Source organism: Oreochromis niloticus, linkage group LG3, assembly GCF_001858045.2.
Source record: "Oreochromis niloticus isolate F11D_XX linkage group LG3, O_niloticus_UMD_NMBU, whole genome shotgun sequence".
NCBI classification, from domain to species: Eukaryota; Metazoa; Chordata; class Actinopteri; order Cichliformes; family Cichlidae; genus Oreochromis; species Oreochromis niloticus.
This window is the reverse complement of record NC_031967.2, coordinates 17,251,489-17,270,087: the sequence shown is the minus strand read 5'-3', so window position 1 is coordinate 17,270,087 and position 18,599 is coordinate 17,251,489. Positions and strand designations below refer to the sequence as shown.

At 42.1% G+C, this 18,599-nt stretch overlaps 1 protein-coding gene across 1 annotated transcript; it reads left to right on the top strand.

Annotated features, from left to right (window-relative positions):
- Positions 1-707: 707 nt before the first annotated feature.
- On the top strand, positions 708-17,938 carry acadvl (acyl-CoA dehydrogenase very long chain). Its single transcript, XM_003458877.5, has 21 exons — positions 708-852; positions 1,096-1,183; positions 1,273-1,342; positions 4,254-4,328; positions 4,754-4,826; positions 4,937-5,001; positions 5,104-5,238; positions 5,322-5,466; positions 5,717-5,846; positions 6,609-6,734; positions 6,854-7,052; positions 9,139-9,243; positions 9,549-9,635; positions 9,960-10,022; positions 13,738-13,839; positions 14,163-14,260; positions 15,509-15,581; positions 15,815-15,887; positions 16,061-16,133; positions 16,363-16,438; positions 16,957-17,938. The coding sequence occupies exons 2-21, from the start codon at positions 1,110-1,112 to the stop codon at positions 17,092-17,094; spliced, it is 1,980 nt and encodes a 659-aa protein (XP_003458925.1). The 5' UTR covers positions 708-852; positions 1,096-1,109; the 3' UTR covers positions 17,095-17,938.
- Positions 17,939-18,599: the final 661 nt, after the last annotated feature.

Genomic DNA, 18,599 nt, shown 5'->3' with positions numbered 1-18,599 from the left:
ATGAGCGATGCCTCTACGAAAAAGCAGTAAATGTACATTTTTCTTTGTCTAAAACAAATCAATGCACTAAAATACATAATTCCAATCATTGCAAACTTAGAAATCGGATGTCCTTCCAGAGCCTTAACTCCATCTTGTACATCCGATATGGACTGAAACTGTCTGGTGAGGCTTGCTATGAACACCAGCTGCTTGGTAAGGTTTTGCAACTTTTTGGCACATCAGCTGCATACTCATTTAAGGAATCCTCCGCATGTAACACAAACCGTTTGGTGTTGTAATAAAATATACAGCCACAGGGGGGCGTTTTAAAAACGCACTCCCCAGTTGCGCATGTCATTAATGGTCCCCAGGACACATCCTCCCTCCGTCCACGTTAGGCGTCCGCCTTGTTGATTTAGAGGTGTTTTCGCGCAGGCTCTATGGCGAGCGTCCAGCGGGGGCCGCTGTTAAGTCAAGTCCTACAGCTGCTGAACCCCCCCCCCCCCCCCCCCCACACACACACACACACAAGCCCGGATAAAGGAGGAGGGTTGGAATTGTGACATTAAATAAAACAATAATCGCTAAAAGAAATTTAATTTGTAGTTCTAAAAATATTCTAAATGCATTTGGGGTGTTTTTATTCACTTTATGTCTCTCCCACGATGTTATTTCTCTCTTCTACGTTGGTTACAATCACATAAACATGACCAATTATGTAAATTAGGCGATGACGTCATTTGCTGACTTTTAGGACAGCCAATAGAGATTTTCCTTACTGAGGAGTTGGCAACACTGTGGACGGTTCATTTTTACCGGACGATTGGCAGCATCTTTGACGGAAGGGACGCGTTGTTCTTACATAGACAGGTGTGTTGCGTACACTCATCTTTAGGAGCTTTCGTAGAAGGATATGAAGTATTTCCTCAGGCTTTTTCTGCGCGGGCTTAAACACCCAGCTCAGCTTACAGAACAGACCGACGTGTGTTACAGTTGTGTTAGCTACAGGCCGTCAACAGCTAAGCTGACTTGCATGAGCTCTGTTCCTGCTTCGTTATTAATGCTAGTTGCGGCAAATTATTGTGTATAACGTCTTCTTCTTCTTTTTTTAAGAACAAAATAAAATCATGCTGCTTCGCAAAGTGAGCCAGTCTTCCGCCCTGTGCAGCACCATTCTCCGGATTCCTGCCGTGCTAAGCGGGTGAGTAATCATCATTAATCATTACTATAGAGGCTTTAGAATGAGATGTTTGTGTTTTACAAACATATCGTGTCTTGTCTGATCTGCAGAGGTCAGCGTCAGGCCGCGGTGGTGTTTGTTGGGCAAAACGGCCGTCTCTACGCAAGCCAGGCAGCCGAGGTGCGTTATGTTATTACATCGTATTTCATTATAATGCATTAAGTACATATTACTCTGTTTAACACTGGTGCTTCACTACATTTGATCGAGACTGTGTCCTTGTTTGGGTAATCGTAGCCTGCGTCTGATATAACTCCGACTCCCCCTCCCGCTCAAACTGGGGGAAAGTTCACTGTTCACGTGACCCAGGCATTAAAGGTGACGCTGCAGTTGCTCAGGCAAGCGTTCACAATAAAACCAATAGACCGATGATGTCATACGTGGAGTTTCGCAATGATGCTTGCACACCCGACATTACCACAATGTTTTTAACAAAAACCCATACATTTATCAGCAGTTGTAAAGTCAATGATTGCGCGCGTGTGTGTGTTGTTACTTTTGTTATTATAATTGTCAATAATGATATTATTTCTTTGTGTATAGCAAAACAAATCGTAATGATAAATATGTCTAAGCAGTTTTAAAATCTTGCGGGTCTTCATCAGATGGACTGTGAACTTTTGGCTTAGCAAAATTGCTATGACACAACAAGGAAATATTTACTACTGTTATCTGCAAATCAGAGTTTTTCCTGCTTTGAAAACAAAAGAGTTCTCAATGGAAAATCACCACCACTGAGATAAAAAATATTTTTAGCCTAAAATGTATTTTAAAATAGGGTTTATCATATGACCAGAAGTGTCAGGAAAATGGACAGTAAGATACCCCAGAGTCATTGCCACAAATTTATCCAACCAATCCAGCTTATCCTCTCAAGAGGTCAACTTTGATCTGGGATAAACTCTGTGTTTTTGTATTTGCTGAGAGGTCTCATATAGTGCTGGATCCATAAGCATTACATACACACAAATATTTCTATAGTAGATTCTGGGGGAAAACGGGGGCTTTTCTATCCTTTAATTGTTTATCTACTACTTAATTACTCTGGTGTAATAGAAATGGAGATGTGGGAGGTTTTCATCAATAGAAAATCATTTTGCTGAGTCTTCAGGGCTTATGTTTTAATCATTATTGATGGTGTGAACTAAGGTTGGGCGATTGGACAAATATATCGACGATAGGCTGAGGCTATCGTCAATCATTTTTACAAGGGCGATTCATTTATTTATTTGCCTATGAGTAAGTTTGCTAATAATGTTGGTTGAAGCTGACAGAAGCAGTCAACAGAAATAAATAATAGTGCTGTTTTAACGGCACCCTCCTTCAGCTGCGAGCAAATGCACCCTCCTCAGAGTGGGCCCAAATGCAGCAGCGATTCATTTACTCAAACTCATAGCAGAAAGAAAGAACGGCAGTAGCCTATGTTCAGAAAAAAACCAAAACATTTTATTTAAATAGCAAAACCACAATGGTGTGAAGGGAAACAAAGAGAAACTGGCTTCTTTTTTCCACTATAACCCTGTTTATCTGTCTTACACACTCAACCAAACAACAAATAAGTTAAAAATCAAACTGTCTCTTCCAGCGAACATAAAAAAACTTAAAGTTAAGTCTTTTGTGCGATTTGGCGCATCTCAAATAAATAAATAAATAAATAAGTGAAAATAAAGTAGCTATATTAATACTGAAACAAACAAGAAAAGAAGGTAAAATATTCCCTCCAAACAAGCATGTATGACATCAATGGGAAATGTTTTTCATGCATTTTCCACCAAGCCAGTGGATCGTCTTCTGCCCGAATATATCGCCTATAGTCGGTTACTGGACTGACGATTGCCGGCTGGAAAATTTTTACATATCGCCCAGCCTTAGTGTGAACCCGGGACCCTCTTACAGTGCTGCTGTTCGGTCCTTTTGACCAGCACATATAATGTCTGGGGATGTTTTAGCTAATGCCTTATGACAATACCTATAATTATAATACTGATTCTGTCTCTGGTGCTGCTGTTACACGGACTTGACTCATGGAGATAATCGCTATGAAAAAATAACTGGCCACAAAGCTACACCCGCAGGCCACCATTAAATATCTTGGCCAGATGTACTGGTGTCAGTGGATACGGAGAACAATGTGGAGGTGCCAGTTCTCTAACCTCTGCCAATGATGCTGCGTAAAAGAAAACAGTCAGAAGGTGATCTGGTTTTCAAAAGGTACCAAAGTAGAACTGACTTCACACTGGCCCTGCATCAGTGGAAAATTGTATCAAAGAACAGCTGTGTTTATTAACGCAGTTATTACATGGTTTCTTTAACTTTAAATTTGCAGTGAGTCCTGGTCAACACAGTATTTATTAGCTGGGAACAAAGTTCATACCTGTTTTGTTGCCATAATAAAATGAACGTGTAAATCCTGCTCCCAGGTCGTGCTTTTAATAAACACGAGCTTACTGGTTGTTGTCTGTATAGTTAAAAGCAGAACTTTATGACAGCCCTGTGATAAACACTTTTATTGTGAGGCGTAATAAATCTTGTCTTTATGAAATTAAAATGCAATACACTGGAAGTTAATTAGTTATGAATCAGGTACAAAAGGCGGTTGTTCTGCTGTAGTTTACAGCAGATTTAAAAACACGAACCACATACTCAGCACTCAGCTGGGTGGATGTACCCTTGACTTCACCTCTCACCCAGTTGAGATTTGAGCTGGTGTCCCGACTGGAATTAGAAAAACTGTAGCCTGTGTGCTCTTAACATTTCATCACCAAACAACACTTGACAGCAAACTGTCTCCCTCTGTGTACCTTCATCCTGTTGGCTACATGGTGGTAAACCTTCAGGTGTGTTTTTCCTTCTACGTGAGTCAACCTGACGTTTTGTATGGTTAAGCAGTGACTCCCAACATACTCTCATGCTTGTGTATGTTTTGTAAGCTTTGTTGCAGAGAGAGTTTGTGGCTTCCTCATTTTTTTCACTTTATTCATTTTAAACATAATTTCTATCATTTTGTCCTCTGCTCTGTTTGTGGTTTCAGGCAGTGCTGGAGAAGCCTGCAGCAGTCCGCAGTGACGCTGCCACCAAAGCGGAAAAGAAGACAGCTGCTGCTGCTGTATGTTCATTGTCTGGTTTATAATCGAGTCTTACATTAATAATGGCCAAAATCTGGTTAAAATCAGTCGGTCTAGTTTATTTATTTTTAAAGTAAAAGGTTCCCAGTGGAGTTTTTGAATCCTAGAAGCAGTAGGGCACATGTTTCTTTAAGAATGGGTCCCCCTTTAAAAGCTGATTTATTTGCTGTTTAAACACAACACACAGAGGCTTTCAGTGTTCTCAATTGACCAGCAGGTGGCAGCGTAAATCACAGCAGTGCACCTACAAGAGCAGGCAACTAAACATAGATGTATATAGACAATTATACACGTTTGTTAGGCCCTAACAGCTTTAAGCTTGACCTCTCTTGTAGCTCCATAGAGCTGTTTCAGCCTTGGTGTTTGAGTTAACTTAAATGTTACTGTTTGGATTATCTTCTCACAGGAATCCAAATCATTTGCTGTAAACATTTTCAAAGGGCAGATCGAAACTTCCCAGGTTTTTCCCTTCCCCCAAGGTAAATCCATAGGATGTATTTATGTTCTTACCTGAAAAAATTAACGCCAGCTTCTTGCTGATTGGCTTTGTTAAACTGAAAAACAGTGTAATGTTTTGTCTGTGCCGCAGCCCTCAATGAAGAGCAGGAGCAGTTCCTTCGAGAGCTCGTGGGGCCGTGCAGCAAATTTTTTGAGGTAATTGTAAATCTTAGTCTGACCTCACGCTCACTGCTGCTATACACCCCCAAACCCTCCACTCACCAATTCCCCCTCCATGTTTCTGCTCCGTGTGGACAGGAGGTAAATGATCCAGCCAAGAACGATGCCTTGGAGAAAGTGGAGGATCAGACCATGGAGGGCCTGAAGGAGATGGGTGCCTTTGGTATGCAGGTGCCAGCTGACCTGGGTGGCATCGGCCTCTCAAACACTCAGGTACAGCTTGCTTGACTTAATTATGATATTAACAAGACAGCAATGGTTTTAAAAAGTTTTAATGGGATTTATCCATCCAACAGTACGCCCGGCTCGTTGAGATCGTTGGGAGTAATGATTTGGGGGTCGGCATCACTTTGGGTGCACACCAGTCTATTGGTTTCAAGGGAATTTTGCTTTTTGGGAATAAAGCTCAGAAAGAAAAATATCTGCCAAAGCTCGCCTCAGGTAAGAATACCAGCATCAGCATCTGGTTTTTGAGGTAAACTGTAGCTGTGTAGAAGACTGGAGACGTTCTGTCTGTTTATTATGGAAAGTTAAAAAAGCCATAACCATACTGGAGGGACACACTTTGCTAGAAAAGTCTAACTTCATGTGAAAGAAAAGCTTAGTAATTTCCGTTGTAAATTTTTGCTTTGTTGATGACTCTGTGTGTGTGTGTGTGTGTGTGTGTGTGTGTGTGTGTATGTTACTCCAGGCGAGAACATAGCTGCCTTCTGCCTGACTGAACCAGCCAGCGGTTCTGATGCTGCCTCTATCAAGACCGTTGCCGTCCAGTCGCCCTGCGGAAAGTATTTCACCCTCAATGGAAGCAAGATCTGGATCAGGTGAGGGCTTCAAGGAAGTTCTTGGTGACTAATTTATTAAAAAACAGGCCGACTTAATGAGAAACCTAAAAATAGCAAACTGGACAAACCACAGCACAGTCTGTCGAGGAGGGTTAAACGTTCTCTCCATAGTTACTGCATATGTTTAAGCGCTTTCGACCCCGTTCTTCTGTATATGCTTTAATGGTTTTCAAAATGTTGCTGAGCTGAGACACTTCGCACTGTGCACTATACACAAGTCTGTTCTGGTGGTTATAAGACTGTGTACCCTCTGAACAACCACTCACTTTCTCCCATCAAAGCAATGCACAACCGCAGTGGTTAGTGCAGCTGACACCTGTCTCACTTTCTCTCGCTCGAGTACAGCTTCCTGTTACACGCAGACTGGGGAGTACGTGCTGCTGTCTCTCATTAATAGCAAGATGCTGTGTGATTGCTTAGAAGCAACAGCTGACTGGCGTCATGCATGAATAAAATATGAATAAGTAGTTTAACCGTCTTACATTTGTGTGTGAGGGGAGCTTTAATTTTATGCTTACTTGTAGCATTAAAAAAACCTTTTATTTTATTAGTGTCTAAATCAGTGTTTAGTCCTTTCAAAACTCCAGTTTTTAGAGTTGACGTATTTGAAAAGTAATCTTAAAGCAAAGCTTGACTGTTTGAAGCTTTTTCGTGTTTTCACCACAAGGGGGCAGAATTACACAGTGCATCCAGCGACGCACAGTAATGGCCACTCCATTTTTGATAACCTTCTCTCCTCAGCAATGGAGGTTTGGCTGAGATCTTCACCGTATTCGCCAAGACGCCCATGAAGGACCCCAAGACCGGGGAGATGAAGGACAAGATCACGGCGTTCATTGTGGAGAGGAGCTTTGGAGGAGTGACAAGGTGAGCGCCCCTTTTCTTAACTTAGCAGACTGTTTGCCACTAAACCCTTTCTTTTTATTGTGGATGAAACTTTTTATTTCTTCCTTCCCGTCATCATTAACCTTACTTCTCTCTCGCAGTGGCCCTCCGGAGAAGAAAATGGGCATCAAGGCTTCCAACACGGCCGAGGTCTACTTTGATAACGTGCGAGTGCCGGCCGAGTGCGTGCTGGGCGAACTCGGAGGCGGATTCAAGGTGGCAATGAACATCCTGAACAACGGCCGCTTTGGCATGGCAGCCGCCCTCTCAGGCACCATGAAGAGTGTCATCGCCAAAGCTGTGAGTGAATCCCCTCCAGGCTCCATAAGTGTAGAAAGGAAGGGAAGTGGGTGAAGCGCACCAGTGGAGCTTCTCTCGAAGCCTATGGCTTTTACTTATGGTTTAGTTTCTATATGTGCTGTCAGGTTTCCCACTTGCTGCATTGTTTCTTATCTGTAACCAATATTGTCTGTGCTGCAACTCATTTCGTTTTGCTTTGTTCTTCGTTGTGGGTTAGTGGGAAATTCCCCTTCTCTTTGTGGCCTCTTTCTGCTTCTTGCTGAGCTTAAGTGTGCTGAAGGCCTCCGTTCGGCTCTGTCTACTGAGAGGATTCAGCTTTTTTGAGTAGTAAAGCAGATCTGCAGCTCTGTCAGATTTTTTCTTTTTAACTTAAATTACTCAAAATCAATGTTATGTTTATTAAAACAGTTTAAAATGCTTTAAAGCCTTTAACAGTACATGGTCACAAGACTAGAGGACCATAGACACAGTGACAACACACACTGGTTAATGAAGCCCTCTTTTGAAGCTTCGAGCTGGGTGTTTTGGCCGTCTCGGCTTTTAAAAACTAAACGTTTGAGCGACTGACAAATGGAGACAACCCACACTTATTCAGTAGCAACTTGACATTCACATGCGGTCGTGTCCTGCTTTATTATCTAATACAATATACAAACATAACTGACAAAATGAACATCCTGCCATGACTCAAAAGGAACAGCTGAGAACATAATGGCTTACTGAAAGCGTTTAATGAGGCCATAGGTCAAGGAAGCCGAGGCGCAGTTTCTCATGAACGATGATAAAAGCAGAGATGAACTATAAATATTTAACGAGGCAAATGAGACAAACGGAGAACGTAACATCACATTCACAGGAGGATGTTGAACACATAAATCAATCAAATTGGAATAAATATATGTTTTTTTAAAACATCGTGTGTGGAGATGAAAAGTTTCATTCAGATTGGCCCGCCTGTTAAGGAGGAGACGAGGTAAACGGAGACATGGAGATACTTTGATTATTATGATCATATTTTTTGATGGAAAAAAATTTGTGCAGATGCTGATCTAAAAAAACCAAAATTATCTGGCAAGTAGCTGATGTGGTATTATTATTGTTATTATTAGATTTAGGTAGATTAAAGCATACAGCTGCACATAACTCTTTCACTTGTTTACAACACTCTTTTAACAAGTGCAAAACTGATGTGACGCAACAGAAAACCTCTGTTTACTGACATGTCAGCACTGATAGGTAGGTGACCGTGGACCTCTCCTTCAGCTGCAAATGTTTCACTACTAGAAAAATACATTAATATTAAGCCAGTGTGCACATGTACCTCCTGAAAACATGAAGAGAAATTTACTTCAAAGTCAGTGTTACTGCGCTTATAGTAAATGAGATTCACAAATCAGCTCTGCATCTAAATGGCCTCTACAGTAAGCATATTTTATTGCTGTGCATGAAGGGATTTCTCACCCGGGGGGGAAAAACGTGGTTGTTTTGTTTGAGCAGTTGTGTCGGCTGGAGAGAAAACTGTGAAAAGTTAATGTGGGGGGAATTCCTGCCCCCTCAGCGTTTTTACTGAGGGAGAATCTCATGCACAGGAGGCACAGGGAGCCGGTTTTCATGCACTTACAGAAATGACTTGCTCACATGTTGATGAAGAGAAGTTCATTTTTTCACTGTTTAATGTCATGCAGCCATAAACTCGATAAACTGCCTCCAGTGAGCGCTTGCGAGCTAATTTAACACTAACCTTAACGCGCGAAGTTTTTAAAGAAAGCTCGGTTCTTTTCAGCTCTGTTGTTTGTTTTCACATCTCGTGGCATTTTGACAAATTGCCACCAGTTTTGCACCTCACCACAACACTGATCATGCTTCTTTTTGCGGTGATCGGCAGCCCCACCAAACTTCCTTTTCTTGTACAAAAAAAAAAAAACAGCTAGATAGCAACGGCATTTCAGGGCACGATTGCTAAAAAAAAACCAAAAAAAACTTGCGAAATCTTGTTTCCTCATATCTCGTGACTCAAGTCGAGTTCTTGACTTAAAATAATGAATTGTGGTCTGATAGCGGCCTGTGCTTTTCCACTTTTCATCAGGCGGACCATGCAGCCAACAGAACCCAGTTTGGGAACAAGATTCACAACTATGGAGCCATCCAGGAGAAGGTGGCTCGCATGACTATGCTGCAGTACGTCACAGAGGTCAGACAACACAACACGAAACTGTAACGCTACCTCACCTGGTGCCGCGCTGAGCCGTGTGGTGCAGGTTCTGAGAAGAACCTTGCTGATTAATGGTTTGCTGTTATCTTGACATCCTGGTTGATTTCCTGTTTTACTGTCAGACAGCATAATCTGCTAGTCAGCTCACTGGGCTTTATTAACACAGAGATTGTGTTGAGATGCCTCTTTTTTAATGTGACGAATTCAAATTAAATTCAGTCTTGATTGTCTTTATGAGAAAGGCGTCAAACTCATGGTACCATTACTTCTGTGTGTTTTCTCAGTCCATGGCCTACATGATCAGTGGGAACATGGACAGCGGAGCAGCCGACTTCCAGATCGAAGCTGCCATCAGCAAGATCTTTGCCTCTGTAAGAAATTGTGTCCTTTTCCTGGAGCACATTAATGTTTGTAGTGCAAGCCTTTTATTTCAGCTTCTGGGGTAACCAGAAAGCCTTTTAGGATGTTTGGCTTCAACTTTTCTGTTAGCACACATTGGTGGCACTTATTTCATAATCTTCATGAGGTTCCTTTTTCTGTGGAAGACTGAAGGATGGTAAATAGAGGAAGCATATGTCTCCTGACTGATGTGAGATGAAATGTGATTGTGTGTTTGGCAGTGCTAAACGTCTTTTACATCTCTGTGGTTTTTTTTGTGTTTTCTTTTTTTCTCCCCCACCCTCAAATTGAGACAGGAAGCAGCATGGTCTGTGACAGACGAGAGCATTCAGGTTATGGGCGGCATGGGTTTCATGAAGGTGAGTCCTCAGTCCACATCCTGTTAGTTACAAATATATTTGACAAAATTTAAAGTTTGTGTTTTTGAAAGCTAGAATTTAACATCCTGCTCAAAGCAGGTGAATAACAACAGCATTCACTTTATATTGTAAAGTAATGACACTACGTCAATACAATGAAACTCGAACGATCAACCAACCCACTAGGTCTGTGAAGGTTCTCAGTCATGGACCCCCTAACGCCTTAACACACACTCACATCCTGAGCCATTTGACCTCGGGAAATTACATGATAGGGTGGGGCTAGGTTTCACATTGAGCTCACCCGCAATCGTGGCTGATTGTGACCTACACTGGTTTTCACACCTAGGCTCATGTGATTAGACAGAGCCCACTGGGCTTAAATCTGGGACTCTCCACCATTTGACCCTAGAACTGAAAAAGCTTTTTGGATGAGAGGTGAAACATCTTCAAGCAACTTAAAGAAGTCCTGATGCTTTTCTTTCCAAGCTCCTTAGACAACCAACGCGCTATAAGCAAGCAGTTGGTGACAATGGGAAGGAAAAACTCCCTTTTAACAGGAAGAAGGCTCCAGCAGAAGCAGGCTCAGTGAGGGGCGGCCAGCTGCTGCGACTCTTCTTATTCTATCTCCCCACCTTCCTCTCAGTTTTTCATTATTCTTTCCTAAAAGGGCAAAAACAATAATTTAAAAAAAAATCCCCAATGATTAGGCTTGATGTGGTGTAAGGTTTCACAGAAGACATGATTGATAGCTTGCTCATTAGCCTGCAGAAATGGAAGTATGTGCATTTAAGAGTCGATCGTGGCTCAAGAGTTGGGAGTTCGCCTTGTAATCGGAAGGTTGCCGGTTCGAGCCCCAGCTTGGACAGTCTCGGTCGTTGTGTCCTTGGGCAAGACACTTCACCCGTTGCCTACTGGTGGTGGTCAGAGGGCCTGGTGGCGCCAGTGTTCGGCAGCCTCGCCTCTGTCAGTGCGCCCCAGGGTGGCTGTGGCTACTATGTAGCTTGCACCAGTGTGTGAATGGGTGGATGTCTGGATATGTAAAGCGCTTTGGGGTCCTTAGGGACTAGTAAAGCGCTATATAAATACAGGCCATTTACCATTTAATCGCTGTTCTTAGCCCATTCACAGTTAGTGGTTACAACTAGCTGAGCAGTTCATTGTCGGGTCGACGTTGTTGGACGACTTTAGCTATTTGCTGCTGTACTAGTTCACATTGTTCACACGGATGTTCACATTGTTTACACAAGCATTATGTAGGAGTAAGTAATGAATAATAGGCATTGATTTGTAAATAACTTGAGCTTATTATATAATATTATACTATACAGGGTATTTCTAACTAGGCAGCTGTAAGCATTTAAAAGAGGGATGTGGTGGCAGCAATAAAGAGAAGTGAAAATATCAGCATTCTGAAGTTTGCCCTGTGCTTTGATGCAATGTTTTTGGGCTGCTGAAAAACAACATGTTATGAAGGTATAGATGTTAATTAATATTAACAATAATTCACTGTCCAACCTAAAATCCATCAGGGTCAGGGGCTCAGAGTTTTATTGGCCGATGTACATTTTTATTGGCTTTTGAAAAAAAGCTTTAATTTTTAGATTTTTAACTATTAACAGAATTTTTTTTGAGACAATATTTTATATTATTTCATTTTTTAATCTGAAAAGTGTTACAAAGGGGATGAAATATATATGGTCTAGTACACCTCATGCCCCCCTTCAGACTCACCCCTGCTTGCTTCAGTTATGGCTTTATGTATGGCTGCCGTCAGGTTCATAATTCGTGCTGTCAGACAGCTCATCTGCAGAGTTTAATGTAGCCTTACTTCCGAAGCTTACTGCAGATTTTTCTCTTTGTAAAACAAACGGCGGTGGATGGAGCAGCTACAAAGTTTGCTTTTTTTCACGTCAGAGTTTGTTGATCAGGCGGTTTGATGAAGGTATCCCGCGGGCTTTTTCCCATTATAGGTTTTAATGGTGATTACAGGAACAGCGCTGTTTTCTTTCACTCAACCTGAACTCACTGTTTCGGTTTGCATTGTGCAAACAGACTCCAGCTCCACATTAAACCTCTTGGTGGATGTAACATGATCAGTGAAAACTCGGTCTCCTGATGCACTAACCTGGGTAATTTTTCCTTTTATCCTGCTCTGGTCCATAAATATCCATAAATATCCAGGTTTCTATACAGTAGAAATGAAGTGAGCCGCGGGTGAGTTTAACCTGAACTGAGACCGCCGGGGTTGTTTCAAAACGAGTTCTTCTATGCAAATGTGGGCCAAATGAGGTGGGCCAAAAACTACTAAAAGTAGATGTTTCTGAAGACATCCCTTTTTTTGTGCAGCCACAAATACAAAGGCTCCTACAACATGTATGCGAGCAGTAAACATCAGCAGTATCGACACTGGGACTGTGTGTAGATTTGTGTTTGGATGTATGCTGATGTGGTCACATGCGCAGTTTCCTGATAGTTGCGCTCATCTTTTGGCTTCACTTCTGTTTGGTTTCTGTTTTTATCTCAAACACGGCTGTCAGTAAACGTTGTCGAGCCTTTGACAGGTGTGGCGAGCACTCAAACAAGGATGCGCCTCGAGGATCCGCATTTCCTTGTTTTATACTCTGGAAGATAAAATCGTTTTCCTGCTCTGCTTACTGTGTGTTTCTGTCCACGTAACCATCCGCTTCAGTTTTTGTTTGTGATGATGATGGTGAGCTAATGGCCTCTATCTGTTTATAGATTTAAACAGAAGTAATGATGTAATCGGGCAACAGATCTTTGTTCTTATCCATTAAAGATGCACCGGTGTGGCTAAGACTTCTCAGAAGCCTTTGCACTGTATATAGTGGCAGGTGCTCGTCTTGCTGTTGCGGTATTGAGTCATGTAGTTGCAACAGGCGAGGCACTCAGAAAATACTGAGACCACATTCAAGTGAAAAAAAGATATCAAGCAAGAAGTTCACTAGAATAGACTGGAAACAACCAGCTGAAGATACGGGGGCGTGGTAGAGCTGTGTAAACAGTTTTGTGCTGCTTAAAATAAACCAGACAGTGCAGAAGAGAAAAAAAACAATAAGTTTGCTTCTTTGGTTTGTTTTTAGTTCAGTGGAAAGCGTGCTCAGTCATGGAGGAAAATGTACAATGACTTTTAAAAAGCAAAAGGTTTAGTTCAGCCACTGTCAACAATGATTTACACTCTGAGTCCTTGTATAATTTAGTTAGGATTGTAAAGCTGTTTAAAATAATTCCACTTCCTTTGTGTTACGTGCCAGTTGATAGTGGAATTAGTTGCGCAGCAGCGGGGGGACGAATGCAGCAGGCTTTTAGCGGTTCTGCTTGCTCTCTGCGTTTTGACTCAGGGTTTCACTTCAGCAAGGAAACAAAGTCAAAAGTGTGCTGGTGTACATTTTCATTTCTGTGCCACTTAAAATATGCACACTGGTTTCCACATACAGAATTCAGAAGCGGCAAAAAAACCTCTATTCCTCTTTAACGGTGCATTTTCATTACCTTATTTCAGGGCGTTAAATGGACATGAGATGGGAAAGAATTAAGACTGAAGTTAAGAGCCCTAACCTCAGAAAATGTACAATATTTGCATTCCTTCTGTCTTATTAGGGCTTTTAGTTGTTGTTATTTTAGGTGCTTTATTGAGGTGGAGCTGAAAAGCAATGGAGCCCATAATGTTATTTATTTGTGTTTGTTTCTGCAGGACGCTGGAATGGAGAGAGTGATGAGGGATTTGAGAATTTTCAGAATCTTTGAGGGCACAAACGACATCCTGAGGCTCTTTGTGGCTCTGAATGGCTTCCAGGTAACACAGAAATTTCCTCTGTGTGTATCTGTGTGTTTTTGTGTGTGTGTGCAAGCTTTGTGAAAGTACAGAGGAAGTGAATTCTGCTTGCTGTATAAAATTCAGAAATTCTGTGATAAGAAGCAACTTCCTCTACACATTTCACATTTGAGTTCTGTATCACATCCACGTTCTCTGCACTTCACTTTTCCTCACTCTCTATCAGGAAGTTTTGGTTCTTAACATGTTGCATATGACTGCAGATTGAGCAACCCAGATAAACCCTGGCTCCTCTTGACTATGTTTAGCTCTTTGCTCAGCAGCTTGCATGTGCTTCCCTGCAGAATGCTGGAAACCAGCTGAAGAGCCTACAGAAGGCCCTGAAGAGCCCCATCAGCAACGCCGGCGTGCTCGCAGGAGAAATCACCAAGAGAGCCAAAAGGTTGGTTTAGCTTCTGCAACACTGTTTTTCCTTTCTGTATGTCTGGAAGGCAGTGGGTGTGCAATGGGGGGCGCCCCTTACAAAAAATAGAACGTGACCTGAAGAAGTGATACAGCTTCCAGGCTGAGGTCGACAGACAGAGCAGTTATGGCATCAGATTAATAGAAATGGAGACATTTTTTATGCACTCTTCCTCTTTCCGAGAAAAGCAGTGATGTGAAAATGATTTTCTTACACTTGTGTACTCGCAGCACACACACACACACAGGAGGCAGAAAAGTGTGGCTTCCTCCTCTCTTTGTGTTAATTTGATGAAGACTTCCTTTTAACAGTTGACTTGACGCTCTCAGAGGCTGTGTGAGTGCTTTTATAGCTCAGGCATACAGGCTCATATAACTGGGGCGCAGATCATTTATCCTCTCTACTCCGCCTGCCCTGCTAATGCACAACTCTAGGAGACACTGAAAGCTGCTTGCACGTCAGGGTCTGCAGTCTTGCTTATACATTCGGGCCTTTTCATAGCAACAGTAGCACACAAAGGTGTTGTGTGGTGCTGCATTGCGCTTGTTGTGCAATTAATATAACGAACGGCTAAAAGCAAACAGTCGACCACTGAACGCATCGTAGAGAGACTGTCAGATGCTGTGTATTTATTTTTACGCATAAACTTTTCATAACCTCTGTATAGAGCCTCAGCTGCAGGTTTTAGTCAGTTTAACCAGCTGTTTGGCTTATTTTTGTTCTGTATTTAATTTAAACATGGTTAACTATACAGCTTCCCCCACACACTGTATATAAAAGATGGTCTTAGCCTCCATGACATCACCATTTGGGAATTTTGGGACTTCGTCGTTGGCTTTTCCAACCAGGCAGCGACAATGCATGACTACATTTTACTCACGAAAACTGGATTACAAACTTCTTTGATAGGCTGTATATCAGAGAGCATATTATTATTATTAAAAGGACAAATTAATTTTTATAGCACATTTAAAGCAACAGAGTTGACCAAAGTGTCAGCGTGCCAGCACAGGTGCTGTCACACACTTAACTTTTAATTTTTAGCTTTTACAAAACATCCATCTGCACTGCATTATGGGAGTCTGTGAGGGCTGGCCTTTAGACTCATCAGTTTTTGGCTTAAACTTGGAGCCTCGAGGTTGCTGTTTGGGATCAACAGATCAATCATGGTTGCTGAGAATGACTTTTTGTTGTGTGTTGTGTAACGCGGCCCTCTCTTCTTTACAGGAAGGCAGGTTTGAGCACAGGTCTGACGCTGAAGGGGACGGTGCATCCTGAGCTGGCACACAGCGGAGAACTGGTGTGTTATTTTTCTTATCATTTGTATCGATTGACTGTTATTTATGAGAAAAACCCATCTAAGAGGCTGGGCCAAAACAGCGCCAGGCTGACTGAATGGGTGCCCGGCAGTTTTAAGAGGACCCTTGGTTTGCTAATGGAACATTTCCTCCTGCGTTGCCTTCATTTTCTGCTTTCCGCTACAGTCTGCATGTTTCCTAACGCTCTGCACTTTTTGTTGTTTCTGCTTTCTAGACAGTTAAAGCTATTGAGCAGTTTGGAGGAGTTATCGAGGAGCTGCTGATCAAACACGGCAAGAAGATCATCGGTGAGAGGGAGTGTGTGTGTGTGTGTGTGTGTGTGTGACTGCAGGTGTGGAAGATTTGAACTTGACTATATTATTTGTCATATCTAACAGTTTAAAAATAACATCATGGCATCTTATTTGAAAATGTTTGTTTTTTTCTAAGTTGTCTAAACTTGTGTGCTTTCGTTTTGCAGATGAACAGTTTATTCTCAAGAGAGTCGCAGACTGTGCCATTGACATCTACGCCATGGTGGCTGTCCTGTCGAGGTATGCAAAAGTGCAAACAACAGATTTAAGTCTTCATTCTTTTCTTTTCTTTTTTTTTTTTTTCCACTAACCACACCATCCTTTCTATCTGTCCCCGTTGCGCTCTTTCTGCACGCTCCCACCCACCTTCTAAGCTAAGGTCTTCTTTTATTCCACAAACAAACTCCTACGCAGCCCAAAGCGACATTTCTTGTGAACGTCTTTTTTTTTTCTCGCCCTCTTTCTGCAGGGCGTCGCGAGCTCTGAGTGAAGGCCACATATCAGCTCAGCATGAGAAGTTGCTGTGTGAGACCTGGTGTACCGAGGTAAGATCCTCTGCAGAGCCGGACACAAGCACATGCTGCTATGTAAGGAGGATATTCGGTGTTTTTAAGCTCAATAAAGCATTATTATCACTTTGACCTTCAGATGAATCTGTTGACCTTCAAGGTGATCAGAGGTCGAAAATGACATGATATTTTAAATCTTTATACAGGGTTATATTAACAATACACACCACAATGGTAATAATTACACTTTCTATGTTATAATGCTTTTTGTCAGTTTGTGACTAATAGGTCATTGAGTTGACATTGGACACCTTGGTGGATGTAAGCCAAGGTCTAAAGGAGCATTAGCACGACCCCGCGCTACACTCCTACAAAGTTTAATCAGAATTCAGTCAAATGTTTTGACCTGTCTTGTTTACAGACAGAATGACACTGTGAATAAAAACATAAGCTCTCCTTGACTGAGGAAATAAGTCCATACTTTACCTCTGTGGCGCTTGATGCCATCACGATCAGTTTGGCACCATCACTTTCCTCCTCTCTCCGTCCCCCAGGCTCACGAAAGGGTCACACACGAGATCAAGTCTCTCCACTCCAGCGAGTCCAGAAAGCTCTTCAGCAACATGCGGGCCATCTCTGCAGCGGTGGTGGAGAACGGAGGAGTGGTTGCTGCTCCCCCCCTGGGTTTCTAAACGCCCTCGCTCTTTCTGCGTTTCTTCACTCTTCTGAACATCTCGTCACGTATGCAAAGTCCTCCCGGACTTTTTTGCCATTATTCCTCTGACACACATCAGTGCTCTTTTTTAATTTATGGGATCCATTTACAGCCTCAGTAACTGGTTTTGGTGTCTTTTTTAATCCCCCTGTTTTTTCCCGTCATTTATTTATGACATTGTGGCTCGAGGCGTCTAAATTTTGAGCTGCACTTTTGTTCTGTGAGCAATAAAAATGTCATGCGAGTCGGAAAAGTCACAGTTCTACATTTGTCTAAAGTGTGAAGGGGGCTTTAAAATGCACCCTTTCCTTTGTACCCAAGCCTTCATGATGTAAACTCTGTGTTTAATCTGTTAATACATTAATTTATGCTCTTTTGTTTCTTGGTAATTAACTATAAATACAACAATATCAATGCAACTTTAAGTCAGGGAGCCAGTGAACAGGAAACTGATGTGTCTTTAAAGGACAGATTTTTACACTTGGTGTTTAAATGTATAGAACAGTGTGATGTTTGTTCTTAACACCTTTCTGCATGTTCAGATTGCTCGTTGATCAACAGACACACAAATATCAGGGCTGTAAAACCTTTTTGCCTTAGAAGCCGGCCCGAACACACAAAGCTTTCCTAACAATACTTCACTGTGTGCTCTTTACTGTTATCAGCCACCTGGAACTGCAGTGAATGTAACATCGTCTGCGTACATGTTTTAAGATTTCTTTCATTTATTTTTCTGCCGTAGCGAACGTGTAACACAGTGGGAGTCTCTATAGGCTGTAACTATACTGCTTTTTCTGCCAATAAAATCCATTTTCTCCAGACTATGCCTCACCCTGTCTTTGTGACTTTCAGCACGTACAGCAACACTGACTTTTAGTAGCACTTAAAAAGAAGAAAAAATCCCATCACTGCAATAATTTTACCCATCTTGCCGCCAAACGGGCTTCCTATTTCTGTTGTATTCATAACAAACTTTGCTAATTCAGTTTCACTTCTGCATTTCGGCTCTTCAAGGGCAGGTGTCTTACAGGAAAGCCAGTATTTGCTTTTATGTCAGGAGTCGTCTGCCGGTGTGTATACAAGTGAAGTGCAAACACATGAACCCCTTCCTGTCTTTACACAGGCATACGCACACAAGCTGACAAGCGTTACTTATGTGGGTGAGAGACTAAAGAGCTTAATGCGAAAGGTGCCGATGCTGTAGAAGGCCTGCGGTTGTTGTTGCTGAGAATTCCCCAGGTATGTGTCTGTCCTCCTGGCTGAAAACCAACTCTCAAGCTCAGCAGTAGCTTAGAAGCAAACCCAGCATCCCTGTGTGATCTCCTCTTTTTATGCGGAAGCATTCGAACGAAGATCAAAACAAAATTAGATTTGGCGTTTTTAAAAAAACAAACAAGCAAAAAACATCACTATCTCACTTTAAAAATCGAATCTTCTAAAATAATAATGCACTGGTGTCGAGCATTAAGCAATGAATGTAAG

Coding starts and splice junctions, on each gene's coding strand:
- acadvl (XM_003458877.5), top strand. CDS start 1,110: ATGCTGCTTCGCAAAGTGAGCCAGTCTTCCGCCCTGTGCAGCACCATT. Junction 1,343..4,253: donor ACGCAAGCCAGGCAGCCGAG/GTGCGTTATGTT, acceptor TTGTGGTTTCAG/GCAGTGCTGGAGAAGCCTGC. Junction 15,888..16,060: donor ACACGGCAAGAAGATCATCG/GTGAGAGGGAGT, acceptor TTCGTTTTGCAG/ATGAACAGTTTATTCTCAAG.